Source organism: Pituophis catenifer, unplaced genomic scaffold (genome assembly GCF_029215685.1).
Source record: "Pituophis catenifer annectens isolate HBS135680 unplaced genomic scaffold, rPitCat1.0.hap2 SCAF_7, whole genome shotgun sequence".
Lineage (NCBI taxonomy): Eukaryota > Metazoa > Chordata > Lepidosauria > Squamata > Colubridae > Pituophis > Pituophis catenifer.
In genome coordinates this window covers 35,189,691-35,208,177 of record NW_027256887.1, presented here as the reverse complement: position 1 = coordinate 35,208,177, position 18,487 = coordinate 35,189,691, and the positions used below count along the sequence as shown (strand labels likewise).

The window sequence follows — 18,487 nt, the reverse complement described above, 5'->3', positions numbered from 1 at the left end:
CTTTGCCTCTTATGTTTTGCCAGAATAAAAAAATACCTGGCATGTTATAAAAAAATCATAAACGTCTTGCATCTTAGAGTTTACTTCCTATACTGAAAATGTCAGTATAATCAGTGGTGGAATTCAAATAATTTAACAATAGGTTCTGTGGGCATGGCTAGGTGGTCATGTGACTGGGTGGGTGTGGCCAACTCAATGTCACTCACGTCAAGGGATGCCTCGCCCGGCCCCTCCCCTCCTAGCCACTCCTTGTCACGCCCCACCTCAACGTATCTATAGTTCTGTAAAAATGTTGTGAACGTTTTTTGGATTACTTACCTTTTTTTTGCTATAAAGGTATAATTTTTACTGATATCTATTCTGTTAATATAACTAAATAAGCCATTATACACTTGAGGCATTATGAAATACAATCTGATCAGAAACAAGAAATTTGACAAGCCTAATGTACAATGCTTGATAGTGGCATTATAAAAAGACTTTTCCATGAAATGTTTAAACACTCAGAATTTTTAAATCTGGCAATCTTATGTCAAAAATTGCTAAAATGATATGAATACCTTTGAAACATTGAATTCTGTGACATGGATTTCAAGAACTACAATAAGACAAAACTATATTAGTTGTTCAGTGAAGTCTCATTCTAACATTAGAAAAGGTTTCTCACAGACTCTCAAGCAAATATAAAAACTTGCTGGATTTGTGATTATTCCCCCCTATATTGGAAGCTGTTCTTCTGCTAATGGAAGCAGCTATCTGTTAACATAGGTACCTTCTAAAATTTTTAGCAAGTACCAGTATATATTTTTTGGAAATAGTAATAGCTGTATTTTAAAGTCATTGTATTAGCTTTTTACTGTGGTAATTAAGACCACTTTAGAGACCACTGTAGGGTCTCTATATAGCTGTAGGGATTTTGCTCCCTTAGGAATTCTGTTGTCTTTTTTTTCTGCTTCCTTTATGTTGTTCTAAATAGACAAAGTATTAAGAAAAATCAGTTAAGGAGTAGAGCTTTAGTGAATGGTGAGAGAGGAACTACTCTGAAGAAACAGATTGATTCTCAATGAATATTCACTTTTATCAAAACAAAAATCTTTGTTTTAGTTTATTTAGTTTAGGTTAGTTTATTTGATTTTTATACTGCCCTACTCCCGAAGGACTCAGGGCGGTGAACAGCCACAAGATAAAAACACATAAATACAAAATTAAAAAACAGAATAAAACCAAATTAAACAATTTGGCCGAAGACAGATTTAAAACACCCCAATGAATTAAAAACGAATTAAAATTTGCGTTTTAAAAAGGGAAAGATTAGGCCAAGCCAGCCTGATGGAATAAAAAGGTCTTGAGAGCACGGCGGAAGGTGCGTAGATCCGGGATCCTCCGTATCTCCGGGGGGAGCTCATTCCAGATAGTAGGTGCCCCCACAGAGAAGGCTCTCCCCCTGGGGGCCGCCAGTCGACATTGTTTGGCCAACGGCACCCAGAGGAGTCCCTCTCTATGAGAGCATACTGGCCGGTAGGAGGCTACTGGTGGCAGCAGGCGGTCCCGTAGATAACCAGGTCCTAAGCCATGGAGCGCTCTAAAGGTCTCTAACCAAGACCTTGAAGCGCACCCGGAAGACCACCGGGAGCCAGTGCAGCTCACGCAGGAGAGGTGTTACATGTCGCTCCCATAGCCACCCGCGCGGCTGCACTCTGCGCCAGTTGGAGCCTCCGGGTGTTCCTCAAGGGGAGCCCCATGTAGAGAGTGTTGCAGTAGTCCAGGTGGGAAGTGACGAGGGCATGAGTGACCGTGCGTAAAGAGTCCCGATCCAGAAAGGGCGAATCAGGCGAACCTGATGAAAAATCCTCCCGGTCACGGCCGTCAAATGCTCTTCTAAAGACAGCCGTGAATCCAAGAGGACGCCCAAGTTGTGAGCCCTCTCCGTGGGGGGCAGCGATTCGCCCCCAACAGTCAGTGATGGCACCAACTGACTATATCGGGACGTCGGAAACCACAGCCACTCGGTCTTGGATGGGTTGAGCCTGAGCCTGTTTCTCCCCATCCAGATCCGCACGGCCTCCAGGCATCGGGACATCACTTCAAGGGCATTGTTGGGGTGGTCTGGGATGGAGATGTACAGTTGAGTATCGTCAGCGTATTGATGGTACTTCACCCCGAAACCACGGATGATCTCGCCCAGCGGCTTTACATAAATGTTGAACAGAAGGGGCGAGAGGACCGACCCTTGTGGCACCCCACATATGAGGCGCCTCGGGGTCGACCTCTGGCCCCCTGCCAACACAGACTGCAACCGGTCAGAGAGAAAGGATTTGTTTTGCTACAAATCTACAATTTGCTACAAAAATCAAAGGACGGACATAAATGATTTAGTTGCAAATCAGGAACATTTTTAACATATAGTTCTTTTATATTTTTAAACATAATCTTAATAGGTTACATTCATGCTAACTTAATTACCTTTACTTCCCACTGAAAATAATGGAAATGATAATCATGCCATTTATTTTATTACTTACTTTTTGAAGATCTTACTTTTTTTGAAGTTCTCCAGAGGTCCAGAAGAGGCTGACCCACTGGTAGAGAAGCCAAAGTGTTTTATTCAGATGATGGCGAATCTGTAAGAATGTGAAATCTAAGAAAAACATTTTTACCAGCTTCTGAATAAAAGACTTCAGCCGGGGCCATGTGGCCAGCAGGCCTAGGCCTGGAAGCAGCAGCTTCCTGATTCAGGGATTGAGGCAGCAACAGCAGCAGCCAATGAAAGGGGAGGTAGCTTCCTTTGTCTCATTGGGCTGAACTGCAAGGCCCTTGTTGATTGGTTGCCATGGCCCAATCCCTGAAGCTGCTCATTCGAATTAGCCAGTCAGTAGCAAGCAGACTGGGCCCAAACTAAGCCTGACCAGACTGGGTAAAAACTAAGCCTGGCAGAGAAGCTGAAGTCTTTTATTCAGATGGGGAAAGCTATTTTCCTTACATCTCACATTCTTATAGCTTCACCAAGTTCTGAATAAAAGACTAGCTTCTCTGCCACCTGGCTTAGCCTCTTCTGCAACTCTTTCGAAAAGTAAGTAAAGTAAAGCCATGGGAAATGGGGTGGGGAGGGCGGATCAGGGCCAGAAACCCTCCATTTCAGCCTGTAAGAGGCTGGGGAAGCCCTAGGAAGGCCTGGACGGGGCCTGGAAGGGCAGATTGGGGCCAGGGACCCTCTATTTCAGCCTGTAACAGGCTGGGGGAGCCCTAGGAAGGCCTGGGCGGGGCCTGGAAGGGCAGATCGGGGCCAGGGATCCTCCATTTCAGCCTTTAACAGGCCGGGGAGCCCTAGGAAGACCCTGTAACAGGCTGTTATTGCTGGCAAACAGGCAAAGGAAGGCTCACCAGACAGGCAAGTAGCTGGGCCACAGGGAAGGCCACAGGGAAGGCAGGCTAGCAAGCTGGGCCACATCCCTCTGCACCCTGTTTTGGGCCTAGGAGGCCTCCCTGAACCTCCTGAGAGTGAAAATGGGCTGTGGGGGGTGCACCATTTCCCTGCTCCCCGTTTTGGGCCTAATAGGCCTCCCTGCACTTACATGAGAGCCAAAATGGGGCACGTGGGGACTCCTGGAAGGGATGGGGTGGGGCAGGGCCAGCCAGCAATTTAACTACTGGTTTGCCAAAACTGGCCTGAACAGGCTGAATCACATCATGTCAGGGTTCCAGAACAACCCAACTCCAGTAGAAAATTCCGAGACAAGCATCATCTCAAAACTTTCATTTATTGGAATAGGTATAACTAGCACATCTGGGAAAACCTGAATTTGAGAGTTCCAGGTTTTCCCTCAGTAAATCAAAACCCCAAATCCAACCCCTGCACCCATCAGTCCATCACATGGCCCAATCACCATCCATCCCAACTTGAGCCATCACTGCAACCACTCTTCCTCCAGATGCAGGAAAACCATGACCTTGACTGAAGGGAAGAATGCTATTATGTCTAACTACAATCACTCTACTGAATCCTCCCTCCTACTTTCCCAAGTGCAAAAAGTTGGCAGCATGGAAGCTTCTGGTGTTAATATGGCTTCCAAAGCTGACACACCACTGAGTATAATGGAACTAAATGTGACATGACAATATTTTATTTTTTACTCCTTTTTATGCATGATCTTACAACTTACGAAACAAGAATTCAGAGTCTAGCTATTAGATGTGCTGCATATATTATCTACATATAACTTACCAAATATGAGTGATGTACTACTAACGTGTTTCCCCGAAAATAAGACATGTCCTGAAAATAAGGCCAAGACTGATTTTTGGGGTGGGCATCAATATACGCCCTCTCCTGAAAATAAGTCCTAGTGAATGGTGGGTGTGGCCAGTACCGGAGGCAGCCCTTCCCTTCTCCGGTCAGCTAATGGCAGCTGGGCCCCTTTATCGCGACCCATGGATCAGCTGAGCTAATCAGGAGCTGCCTCTTGTTCTCTCTCTCCCAGCGTTCTTGGCGCCCACCCGCTTCCCATTCATTCATCCACCCATCCCTCCCCCTCACCTGCAAACTCCTGCCCCGCTCACAAGACAGCAGCTGCCTGGCACTTCTTGCCACATGATGCCCACCCAGCATTGAGGATGGCTTCCTCTGCGGCTTCCAAACCCCGGCTGGAAGCCGCTGGAAGTGGAGAAGAAGTTGGAACCATAGAGCGGGAAGCGCACTCCCAGAGCGGCTGCTGCCGACGCAGAGTCTTTTATCAGCGGCTGCTCTGGGAAGTGCGCTTCCCACTCTATGGTTCCAACTCCATATGACTGTCCCGGCTCCCAGAAGACTCAACAGTAGGCAGCTGGCCTGACCGGCTTCTTCTCCGCTTCCAGCGGCTTCCAGCTGGGGTTTGGAAACCACAGAGGAAGCCATCTTCAGTGCTCAGATGGTAGCGGCAGTAGCGCGGTCTCCCCATGCAGAGCTGCAGCTGACTTCGCCCTTCGCCACCTCTCTGGCCCGGCTGCCGTAAGACTCTCTACCCTGGCTCCTGGAAGACTTGGCAGCAGGCGGCTGGTCTGACCGGCGTCCTCTGCTTCCAGTGGCTTCCAGCCAGGTGCTCACCAGCTTCACCCAATGAACATGGTGAGGCCTGGGAGGCATGCAAGCGGGGGAGGGAACGGGTGCTCGCGCAGCTTGGCACCTTTGGGCCACTCGCGTTATCTCCCCACAGGAGGGGCAGGGCTTGATGGCGCACAGAGGGAGCCTCTCTCTGCTGGACCCCCCTGATAATAATAAGGCCAAGCCCTTATTTCGTGGTTCAAAAGAAATTAAGACTGTCTTATTTTCAGGGAAACACGGTAGTTAGAAAATTATCATATATTCCATACCGACCTTGAATACTATTGCCTTCAGTCTGTATATATTTGAAAGCTACATTTTATAATTTTAAATAATTTTAAAGTTAAGGATGCTTTTAATAAAGAATTAATTAATACCAATAAAGTTACTACGAGTGTTCATATTTCTATTTGCTCTGTGCTTGTTGACTATACAATTACAACTGTTCAGTCAATCAGAATAGAGCAGGAAGAGGCCTTGGAGTTCTTCTAGTCCAGTCCAGCTCAAGCAGGAGACCTATACCATTTCAGACAAGTCACTGTCCAGTCTCTTCTTAAAAACCCCCAGTGATGAAACTTCTGAAGGCAAACTCTTCCACTGGTTAATTGTTCTCACTGTTAGGAAGTTTCTCCTTAATTCCAGGTTGCTTCTCTCCTTGAATAGTTTCCATCCATTGTTTCTTGTCCTGCCCTCTTGTGCTTTGGAAAATAAATTGACCACCTCCTCTTTGTGGCAGCCTCTCAAATACTGGAATATTGCTATGTCCCCCACTAGTTCTTCTTTTCTCTAGACTAGCCAAACCCAAATCCTGCAACCATTCTTCATATGATTTAGTTGCTCTTCTTTGTGCTATTTCCAAAATCTCACATCTTTTTTGTAATGTGGTGACCAAAACTAGATGTAGTATTCCAGGTGTGTCCTTACTAAGACTTTATAAAGCAGTAGTAATACTTCATGTGATTTAGATTCTATGCCTCTACTTACACAACCAAGGATTGTATTAGCTTTTTTGGCTGCTCCAACACTACTAACTCACTGTTAGTCCGTCTACTAGGACTCCAAGGTCCCTCTCATATTTACTTTTTTAAATCAGGTTTTGCCTAATCTGCCCAGGTGTAAAACCTTGCTTTTATCCACATTAAATTTCTGTTGTTGGATAAGGCCCATTTTTCAAGTCTGTAAAGATTTTTTTTGGATCCTGAGCTTGTCTTCTGTGATGTTGGCTATTCCTGTCAGCTTAGTGTCATCTGAAAATTTGATGAGTTCCCCTTCTAGTCCATCATCTAAGTCATTTATGAAGATATTGAAGAGTACTGGGCCTAAGATGGAACCTTTTGGTACCCCACTGCTTCCTTCCTTCCATGTAGATGTAGTATTGTTAAAAACTACTTGTGAATATGGTTTGTCAGCCAGTTACAATTCCATCTGGTAGTGATGCTGTCTATCCCACATTTACATTCTGGTACAAAAATTTCATATTAAAATAACACTGTCAGGGTTCCAAGTAATACCCCCAATGAAAGAAGACTCCAAGGCTTGAGTTTCCTCAAAGTTCCTTTTTATTGAAGATGTCATATTGGCACATCTGGGAAAACCCGAATCCAAACTGGAGTTTCCAGTTTCCAAACTGGAGGCACCTCCCAGTCATCCGACTCCAGGTGCCAGGGCAAGGCATCCTTGACTCTCTGAGAAAGGAATTTTATTTTGACTACATATCACCCATACTCTATGAAATCCCCCCTCCCATTTTCCCACAAAAGAAAATGTGGCAGTCCTGAAGGCCCAAATGTAAAAGATGGCTTCCAGGTCTGACAAACACATTATAATAAAAATATTTAAAATATTTCAGAAATAAACATGTACAAGTTATTTTACTGTTGAAATATATTTTTAAGAAAACTTTGGAAATGTTTCTATAACTATAAAAAATAGTTATTTGACTTCTTTGAGATTCTATGAAAGCTCTTTCATAGAATTGGCTATCTTGTTTTAGAAATAAAATTAATGGTTATAAAGTTATTTCCACTACTACTGTATATATCCACTAATATATTTCCTTAGTACCAATTAAAAAGAATGTAGAACTTAAAACAACATCTATTTTTTCCTGTAATGTCTATTTCATCTTCTCTCTAAAATCTTTAGTGACTAAAATCCACATGTGTATATCTGTCTTAAAAAATGGAACTATTTTAGAAAAAGCAAACAGAAATAGGTCCTACCTTTGGAGTAGATTTTTTAAAAAAAAGAACCTATTATATTTTGGGTCATACAAAGTCAGTACCACACTTTATTTGTCAGGGTAAATGTCTAACTTTACCATAATCACAGGCCCAGGGCCATGCAAGGGTTAACCGATCACACATCCCATCATCCCCTTAACCACACCTTACCTTTAGGCTCCTCCCCCTAGGTATAAGAACTCTCCCCACGTGGAGATGGATGAGATCCAAGAACGTACCTGTAAATGGAAAGATCTGATGTCAGTAAGTGCTATGCTTGATAGGCCTGGAACAAGCCAGGCAAGAAATAAAAGATACCTGAAACTTATAACTACTTGTCTTTTGAGTTATTGGGCTAGATCCATTCTATATCATTATTTAGGTAAAATCATAGCATTGTAATAATTCAGATTTAATCATCTATACTGGATATATGCCTACAGCTCTAAATGCACAAATCATTGATACTAGTTTTTATTATATAAAGACATTTCAATTTATTTGTATTCAAAATCTATATATTATGAGATAAAGGCTAACAGTAAGGAGAGGAATAAAAAATGAGGGTAACTATATAAGCTGATATTGTAGAAGGTCTTTTATAAAAGTTATTTTATATTTAGAAAGTATTTGATCTGTGATTTTAAGATGGTTTCAGATTATCTGTGAGAAAGAAGAAGACAATCTAGAAACTTTCCACCTGACAAGCCTTGAGCAAAAAAAAAAAAATGTATTTCCTTACTTAGAATCTTCATGGGAACATTCCTCCTAGTAGATGATGATATTGAAATTTTATTTATACTCATTCAAACAAAGAACTAAAATGAAAGGAATGCATAATTCTTGTGTTTTGTCTTATAGCCTTTGCCAAAAGAGTATCACTTTGGTAATAATTTTGGATATGTGGTAGCTTTCAAGTCCTTTGATCAAAATGATTGGAAAAGTGTTATAGTTCCTCAACCTGAAATTGGTCGGTATGTCCATAAGGATGAATCAATGCTTCCTTCATCAAAGTATCAAGTAAAGGTGAAAGCATTTAATAACAAAGGGGAAGGACCTTTTAGTCTTACTGCTATTATCTATTCGGCAGAAGATGGTGAGTAAAAGATGGTGTGATGAAAGTTAAGAATAGGTTTTGTTATGCTTGCTGCAATGTACAAAAAATAATTCTCATGTAAACAGTCTAATTCCTAAGATCTATTTCCAAAGATAATTAAGTTGACCCAACTAGCCTCTTTAGCACATTGGCTGCTCACATATCTGAGTCAATTCTGACCTGTAATATCAGAGGAATCCATTTTTCTTGAAAGTAGAACTGAGCCCAAGGATGTCTGCCATGAGAAGAAAGCAAAATTCAGGAAAGTGCATGTCATGATAATTCACGTTTTAAGTGAATATCAAATAAAGCAATGTATTATAAAAGTTTCAGGTTGTTAGGCCATCTCAGGTTAATTAACATTTCTGTATAAAAAATCAATTTTCTATTATTTTACTGAGCATATTGCAATGCAAGCCAAGCTTCTGCATCTCTGGAAATACACTAAAATTCTAAATTTAATAAAATCACTAGTATAAAAAGTTAATTTAAATACCTTTCCATACAAGATTATTCAGTTTTATTTATGAAATTAAATAAAATTGAAATTTATGAACATTTCCATCCAATATATAATTGTTTCCTCTGAGCAGTAACTACTTGATGCATATTTGACTGAGTGCCCAGTTACAGGATTAAATATATGAAAGGTTTTTTTGAGCTTTTATGTTGCAACTTGCTAAAAAAAGATCTTCAGAAGAGCATTATTATTATTATTAATAATAATAATAATAATAATAATAATAATAATTATTATTATTATTATTATTATTTTATTTCTATACCGCCCTTCTCCCAAAGGACTCAGGGCGGTGTACAGCCTATTTAAAAACACAGACAAAACAGCAATTAAAATTTAAAATAATTAAATAAATTGGCTCAGATTTAAAACCCCAAAAAATTTAAATACCCCAATTTAAAACTATTATGTTGATAGTCCGGCCTGGCGGAACAACAGGGTCTTCAGTGCGCAGCGAAACACCCGGAGGTCGGAGATCTTACGTATTTCCGGGGGCAGTTCGTTCCACAGGGCTGGGGCTCACACAGAGAAGATCCTCCCCCTGGGTGTCGCCAGCCGACATAACTTTGCCGATGGCACCCGGAGGAGACCCTCTCTGTGGGAGCGAACTGGTCGGTGGGAGGCTATTGGTGGCAGAAGACGGTCTCGGAGGTACCCGGGTCCTATGCCATGGAGCTCTTTAAAGGTGGTAACCAACACCTTGAATTGCACCTGGAAGACCACTGGGAGCCAGTGCAGCTCGCGCAGGAGGGGTGTCACATGGGCACAACGAGTTGCGCCCATAACCACCCGTGCGGCCGCATTCTGGACCAGTTGGAGCCTCCGAGTGCTCTTCAAGGGGAGCCCCATGTAGAGAGCATTACAATAGTCCAACCAGGAAGTAACAAGGGCATGAGTGACCGTGCGCAGGGCGTCCCGATCTAGAAAGGGCTGCAACTGACGAATCAGGCGAACCTGATAAAAGGCCCCCCTGGCCACGGCCGTCATATGCTCTTCTAAAGACAGCCGCGCGTCCAGGAGGACACCCAGATTGCGAGCCCTCTCCGTGGGGGGGCAAAGATTCACCCCCACTAGTCAGCGATGGCACCTGCTGACTATATTGGGGCGCCGGAAGCCACAGCCACTCGGTCTTGGAGGGGTTGAGTCTGAGCCTGTTCCTCCCCATCCAGACCCGCACGGCCTCCAGGCAGCGAGACATCACATCAAGGGCATCATTGGGGTGGTCTGGGGTGGAGATGTACAGCTGAGTATCATCAGCGTACAGATGGCACTTTACCCCAAAACCACGGATGATCTCACCCAGCGGCTTCACATAAATGTTGAACAGGAGGGGCGAGAGGACCGACCCTTGCGGCACTCCCCATGCGAGACGCCTCGAGGTCGACCTCTGTCCCACTGCCAACACGAACTGCGAGCGGTCAGAGAGGAAGGAGGAGAACCACCGCAAAATAGTGCCCCCTATTACTAACCCCCTCAATCGCTGCAGCATGATACCATGGTCGATGGTATCAAAAGCCGCTGAGAGATCTAATAGGACTAGGACAGAGGAGCAACCCCTGTCCCGAGCCCTCCAGAGATCATCCACCAACGCGACCAATGCCGTTTCTGTGCTGTACCCCTGCCTGAAGCCCAACTGGTACGGGTCTAGATAGATAGCTTCATCCAGGTGCCAGGGAAGTTGTCATGCCACCATGCTCTCAACAACCTTCGCCACAAAACGAAGGTTGGAGACTGGACGATAGTTGGCTAATTCAGCCGGGTCCAGGGAAGGCTTCTTGAGGAGGGGCCTCACTACCGCCTCTTTCAAGGTGGCAGGAAAGGCACCCTCACTCAGAGAAGCACCTATAATCCCCTGGAGCCAGCCTCGTGTAACCTCCCAGGAGGCCAGTACCAACCAGGAGGGACATGGGTCCAATAAACACGTGGCGGCACTAATCTTACCCAGAACCCTGTCCACATCCTTGGGAGTCACAGGATCAAACTCCTCCCAGATAACATTCTCAAGACCTGCCCTGGTCTCTCCCGTGGACTCATCCAATCGGAGTCCAAGCCATCCCGAATCCGAGCGACTTTATCGTGCAGGAATTGCACAAAATCCTCAGCACGACCCTGCAAGGGATCTTCCCGCACTCCCCCCCGAAGAAGGGAGTGGGTCACCCTAAACAGGGCGGCTAGGCGGTTCTCTGCAGATGCGATAAGAGCGGAAAAATGGTTAGATTTTGCTGCTTTTATCGCCACTAGGTAGGTCTTGATATAAGACCTCACCTGTGTCCGGTCGGAATCGGATTGACTAGTCCTCCAAATGCTCTCTAGGTGTCTTTTCCGACGCTTCATCTCTCTCAGCTCCTCAGAGAACCAGGGAGCTAATTGAGATCGGCATCGGGTCAGAGGCCGCAAAGGCACGACGCGGTCCAAAGCTCCAGCGGCCACCCTTTCCCAGGCGGCCACCAGCTCTTCAGTCGAGTGGTGTGTTAGAGTCTCAGGAAACGGCCCAAGCTCCTTCAGGAACCTTTCGGGATCCATCAGGCGCCTGGGATGGAACCATCTGGTCGGTTCCATCTCCCTGCGGCGGGGGCAGGCGGTAGGAAAGTCTAATTGAAGGAGTGAATGATCTGTCCATGACAAGGGTTTAATATCTAGGTCCCCTCTACCAAGATCATTCAACCACTGACCAGAGATAAAAATCAAGTCCAGAGTGTGTCCCCCTATGTGTTTGGGCCTTGAACTAACTGGGTCAGGTCCAAGGCCGTCATGGAAGCCATGAACTCCCGAGCCACCTCTGACGCCTCACCCGCGGATGGGAGGTTGAAATCCCCCATGACAATAAGTCTGGGGGTATCGACCGCCACCCCGGCAATGATGTCGAGTAGCTCGGGCAGGGTCGCTGCCACGTGGCAGGGAGCCAGGTACGTAGTCAGCAAACCCATCTGCACCTCACGGCCCCACTTCACACAAAGGGACTCACATCCGGCTATCTGAGGAACAGTGGTCTCCCTCGGATAGAGACTCTCCCTAATGATCACCGCCACTCCCCCACTTCTCCCCTGGGCCCTTGGCTGATGAAATGCACGGAAACCTGGCGGGCAAATCTTGACGAGGGCCCCCCCCTTGGCCCAATCAGGTCTCCATAATACCTGCCAGGTCTGCACCCCGCTCCAAAATAAGATCACAGATGAGGGGGGCTTTATTAACCACCGACCTGGCATTACATAACATCAGCCGCAGACCCTGGGCCTGAGGCGCTACACAACCCAGGACACGAGTCACGCATTGGGGGCCGGAGTGCACAATCGCTCGGAGACAGCGCGTGCGCACCCCTGACACTTGATATGACCCCCTGCGCCCGTCATACCTGCCCCTCCCACTCATTATTTCAATTACACAGCCCTTTCTATCGTCCCCCTGTCCCCCGGTTAAATTTCCTTTCGCGACCCCTCTGCTGCAGCTAATCGACCCATCATCCCACGCAGTCACTATCTGGACTCCCCCAGGTCCACTTTTACAACCTCCACCCGCCCTCCCGGGTCCCCTTAAAATTTTCCTTAAAAATTTAGCTAAAAAACCCCTCAACCCCCTCTTTGCTGCATGCCATCTCTTGGGGTCCCAAAGCCCGTCATCAAGATAGGCCCTCAATAACGGGGAGGGCCAGGCCTGCGAGAGGGGGGAGTCTCGCAGCGCAAGAAGATCGGTTGATCTTTCCATCACAAATGAATTTTTATAGACATTGGACTGCCTTCAGTGAATTGTGTTCACGAGTAGGTTAATATTTTCTTTTAAAAATATTTAAACAGAGCAGCAGCATCTGTTTAATGTAGTTAATCTTGAATTAATCAAAATGCAACAAGCAATTCAAAAATTAGTTTTATATATGTGTGTGTGTGGTATGTATGTATGTGATGAATGATCTAGTAAAGTCAAAACTATAGAACACCCAAACTGTTTGCATTTATTCTGTCTATAACAAAAAATAAACCACACATTTTAGGCACTTGAGGAAATTCAATAATTGCACCTAACCATCACTGCACATTTAGATACATAATTTGGATACTAAAAAAAGAATTATTCATTCAATGCCTAATCAATGGTTATTTCATAAAAACATCTATATCTCTCTCTCTGCAATATACTAGTACTTTGTTTCTTTATGGTGTTAGTGAGAAACTACTATGTTTCTTCAAAAATAAGACCCTGTCTTATATTTTTTTTGAACCCTGAAATAAGCGCTTGGCCTTATTGCCATGCGCTCAAAAGCCTGATTGGTCTTATTATTGGGGATGTCTTATTTTGGGGAAAACACAGTATGTGAATCAGGAATTTTGTGAATTTATATATTCACACATTTTTTTAAAATTTACATACAGTAGGTTTGGTATTTGATTATTTTAAATGGTTCATAAGTCTCCTTTTCAGAGTTCAAGGCAACTTGCTTAAGTAGAAACAAAATGAAAGATAAAACTGGCAGGTTTCTTGCCATAATTTCAGAAATGGCTTGCCATTGTTTCTTCCTAGGGCTAAGGGCAAGTGACTGGCCCAAAGTCACCCAGATGACTTAATCTGGTTGCTAAAGGCACCAGACTAGAAACTGGAAGAAATATTGACCACACTGCCAAAGAAAACACCAAATGAAATAATTGGAAATCCTTGATTATTTACTCTACATTAGTCAGAATATTGGATTCACAATATTAATATTCTGTTCAATTTTCCAGCTCCTACTGAAAGGCCTAGAAATGTGAAAATAAAAGTTCTGTCATCCATGGAAGTTTCTGTTTCCTGGGAGCACATTTTCAATCCAGTTGTTACTGGGTATGAGGTGAGCTTAAAAATGCATTCTCTTTTATTACTCATACCACAAGATACAAAAGAACTGAACATGATATTTAATTCATATTTATTTTTATAGTCAAAAAGTGTATCTGAGTTTGAAATGAATTATAAATACAAGAATAGCTTTGGAGAATTAGATACTTCTGCCCTTTACTATTCCTGAAGTTTCTGTCTATATAAAAATACTATAGTGATTCATAAATGATTAAACAAATAATTACCAGAAAATGCAATAATGGAAATACAAGTAGCTTCTGACTTATGACCCATTCTCATTCTCCCATTCAGAAGAAATTACTTGACACTTCCATAGTTGTCATCTAGACATGCTAAATACAAGAGGTTTTATCTGCAATGCCTTATTGAAAGGATTAGTACAAACCACAGTCCTGTAGTAAAAGGAGACATTAGGTGTATGAGCCAACCTGTTCTCAACCTGAAACAACTGGCAGGAGGAGGAATAACTCTTAAATGTACAAACTTTTTTCTCCTGTCAACCTGCCAAAACCAAATTTTCTATTCCCCATCACTTCTGAGATGTTGTACTAATAAATCCCTTTCACCCATCTCTTCCCACTTATGACTGTAACCTTGTTGCTAGTATCCTTACAATTTATATTGACTGTTTCCTAATATGATTTGATTGCTTGACTATCATTAAGTGTTGTACCTTATGATTCTTGACAAATGTAATTTTTCTTTTATGTACACTGAGAGCATATGCACCAAGAAAAATTCTTTGTGTGTCCAGTCACACTTGGCCAGTAAAGAATTATATTCTATTCTATTGTATTCTAAATCAGTAAAATATTTTAAAAGGAAAGTATAGAGGTAGTTCTTGACTTAAAACAATTGAGCCCAAAATTTCTGTTGTTACGTGAGTTTTGCCCCATTTTACAACCTTTCTTGCCACAATTGTTAAGTGAATCACTACAGTTGATAAGCTAGTAACCTGGTTGTTAAGTAAATCTGGTTTCCCCATTGACTTTACTTGTCAAAAGGTCACAAAGGGTGATCACATGGCCTTGGGACACAACAGTCATAAATATGAACCAGTTGCCAAGCATCTGGTTTTGATCACATAATCATGGGGATGCTACAAAGGTTGAAAACGGTCATAAGTCACATTTTTCAGTGCCATTGTAACTTTGAATGGTCACTAAATGAACTGTTGTAAGTAGAGGACCTGTACTCGCCCACCTAGAATCTCTTAGCCAAATATCAAAGAAGCAGGAAATCTTACACCATTACTTACCTGGCAAATTGGATATATCCCTGGAGTGAAAATCACTTCCCTTTGGCTATTACTTCCCAGTGTTTGTTCTATCTTTAGGAAGCCTTGGGTGACTTAAAGCTTTCTCCCAACAGCTCTAGGCTCTTGCTTTGGGAAGATCCCCAATCATTTTGCTCATGCATGCATGCACACCCCTCTACCAAGGTTGTAATGACTCTTCTAAAGTGATTCCTCCAAAAGGATTCAATCTAAATAGTGGAGTTGCTGGGAGTAAAGAGTATCCCAGGAAAAAAATGTCCTACCAGTTTCTATGACCGAAAGATGCTGTTTAAAAAGCAAATGGACTTTCTTAGTTTTTTCCTTGAAAATGTTTTGGTTCTCATCCAAGAAGCTTCTTCAGTTCTGAAGTCAAGAAGCTTCTTGGATAAGAAGCAAAATGTTTTCAAGGAAAAGAACAAGAAAAACCAGTTACCTTTTAAACAGCATCTTTGGGGCTGTCCGAAAGATGCTGTTTAAAAGGTAACTGGTTTTTCTTGTTCTTTTCCTTGAAAACATTTTGCTTCTGGATGATTGTGTCATTTCTACATCATATCCTGCCATTCTGTTTGAAGCAGGGTGGCGGTGGGAAGAATGGCTTGCTGACATTTTTCTCATGCTTTTGCTTTTGCTATAACTCTTTGGGAATTAGGGAGGGGGATTGTCTTCTGAGACAGAGCAAACTTCCTCTCAGCTGGTTCCAGCCTGGTTTCAAGGCCGTCATGCCCTGAGAGTGGACCATTATCTGCCTAACACCTCAGAGTTCTCAAAACAACCTTGCGGCATCACATTGGCTGCTGGTGGACTGGCCAGGGGGTTGGTTTGGGGATGAAAGAATTGCTTTGTACTTTGCGTGGGCTTTTTCAGATTTGACCTGACTATACTGCAACCACACTCTCTCAGTAAAAGTTTTTATGATTCTTGAGTCAAGAGTCTTGCTTTTCTGAGGGACCAGCTAGGGCAGTGGGGCAGGTCCTTACAGACTGAGAATCTTAGTTTTTCTGTTTCTCCTGCTGAGTTAGTTCTAAAATCTGGTATGTTTTTAAATATAAGTTTCCATTGCTTTTGAAATAATTAGGAGTAATTATTTCAAATATATATTTCCTTTTACATTTGACTTTTTTTTTCATTTTTACAGATCAGTTACTGGTCCAGCAGTGAAAAAGAAATAGCTGCAAGTAGAGTGCAAGTGAGCAGTCGGAATTTTTCAGTAATGTTAGAAAACCTGAAACCTTATACAAAATACTATACAAAAGTTGCAGCTTTCAATGCAGCTGGCATTGGACCTTACACTTATCCTTTGGATTTTGTTACAGAAAAAGCACGTAAGTATCTAAAGTAGGAGATGGAGATGAATAGTAAAGATAAGATCAGATGGACATAGAATAAAGGAAACTTATATCTGTAGACTTCATCAGACAACACAATTTGTCTTAAAACTCCTTGTTCAAGGATGAGCGCAATGTAAAATGTCTGGGAGCTTGAAATAGTCCATTTCTGGTTTGTGGATATTGTAATGTTTTAATTACCTTAAATTAATTTTTTTCATATGGAGTTGCCAGTTTGTCTAAATGTACTCAGTCATTGATGGTAAATTATGCATATTGGTAGATACACAAACCTCTGGTGTGAACAGTATCATCTTGGCTGCATAGTTTTGCTTCTCTTCCATAGATCACTGTGACGTGGTCTGCAAATGCTGGACAGTAGCTGCATAAGATTTGGTGACAATTTTTAAGCAAGAGGAAGCTATGAATAATTGTATAAATCAGAATGGGAAGTAGATAGTAGATGACACCATTCTGAATTTTACTTGGGGACATAAATAGACAAATGTGTATGACTGAGAGAATAATGTTTATAAAATTTAATTGTACTGGTTAGAATAAAGGTATGTGCTATTTTTTTTAGCTCCAAGGCAGCAACCAAGAATTATTAATGCTGTAAGGTCGGGTTCAAAGTACATCATCACATGGGAGCATGTTAAGTCACAGTCCAATGAATCTACTGTGAAAGGATATAAAGTAAGATTGATATTTAAGCCTTTTGGGCATAACTGGGTAATACTGGCTGTTTTGTTGCCCTATTTGAATTGTGTGTTCATAAAGTAAATTGCTATTTAAAAGGAAGAGAGTTAAGTGATATTTAAGAAAGGATATCTTAGACCATAAAAAGCAAACTTTGGTTCCAGTGAATACAGGAATCTTATGAAATTTCTCTCAAGATCTATTATATTGATAATTCAGCTAATTCTTAGAAATTACCTTCTAACATGAGCCTTGACAAGATATAAAAATAGCTATAAGGCAGAGAAACATACCTATGAGTTCTTATTCTCTTACACTAATAAGTGAAAGAGTAATCAATCAACTTTTGTATTAGTATCTATTATGCTCAGAGCTGATTCATCTTCTGTATGATGACATACATGTCACTTCTTTTCAGTGGTGGAAAGAAGGAAACAGACTGGAGATCAGTGTAAGCCAGGGGTGCTGGCTGGGGAATTCTGGGAGTTGAAGTCCATAGGTCTTAAAGTTGTCAAGGTTGGACATCCCTCACAGTGTATAAGCAGCGATGGCTGAGGCAATCTATTTGGTACTTTCTTTATTTCAGCAAGAAGGAAACATTAGGAACAATGGTCTACGGAGCACAGAAAAAGAATGAACCATAAAGGAGACAGGGCATAATTGCTTCCATCTTATATTCTCATATAAGATGGAAGCAATTATATCCTCATATGAAGTGTGGAAGTGTTGCTGTTGACTTCTCATAACGGTAATTGGTTAATGCTGTTCGTATGTAATACCACCATTGTTTCCTATTCCCAGTGATCATATATAGGAAATTAATGATTTGATTTCCTGGTAGAGCTTGTCTCTTTGCCCATTACTACTTGCTCTGCTTACACCACAGAAGCAACAGAAAATTTAAATATACCAGTTATGTCAGGTGTGTCTCCTTTCAATACTCAGGAAAGAAAAACCCCGACTCCATTTTCATAGAGAAAGGTACTTTTACTGAGTATGAACTGAATGCAACCATAGAAAAGCTAGATCTGAAGCATAGGCGCGAAAATCACATATAGAAAGCATCCCCTCCCAACTGTCCAGTGTAAATCATCCAATCCACAGGTCCTCCAAGGATCATGTGGGAGCACACGTCTGGCAGTGTCATCCTCTTGGTATACCCCGACCGTTGACCTTGAAACATATCAACTTCAAAGAAAGAACTGCAGCAAAGATTCACTTTCGTTTTCCTCCAGCACGCTTCCCCCCCAAGAATCCCCCTAACTCCCCCTCCCCCATTTCCATGGCAGCCAAGCAAGTAAGCATCGAAAGAGCGGAGGCTGACATTCGCCCCCCCCCCCCTTCAGAAGAGATATTATTCCTGTAAGAGATAAAAGGGAGATAAACATACAATATAGACACAAATTAAGGTTTACCAGGATATTTGGTGTGAAACAATTGCACTT

At 42.6% G+C, this 18,487-nt stretch overlaps 1 protein-coding gene across 1 annotated transcript in view; it reads left to right on the top strand.

The window, feature by feature from the left end:
- Positions 1–18,487, top strand: part of CNTN1 (contactin 1) — a 372,977-nt gene that overhangs the window by 347,677 nt on the left and 6,813 nt on the right. The window contains exons 20-23 of the mRNA XM_070947941.1: positions 8,161–8,395; positions 13,628–13,731; positions 16,154–16,340; positions 16,927–17,039. Of these exons, the coding sequence (XP_070804042.1) occupies positions 8,161–8,395; positions 13,628–13,731; positions 16,154–16,340; positions 16,927–17,039 (639 nt within the window). The remainder of the gene's footprint in view (positions 1–8,160; positions 8,396–13,627; positions 13,732–16,153; positions 16,341–16,926; positions 17,040–18,487) is intronic.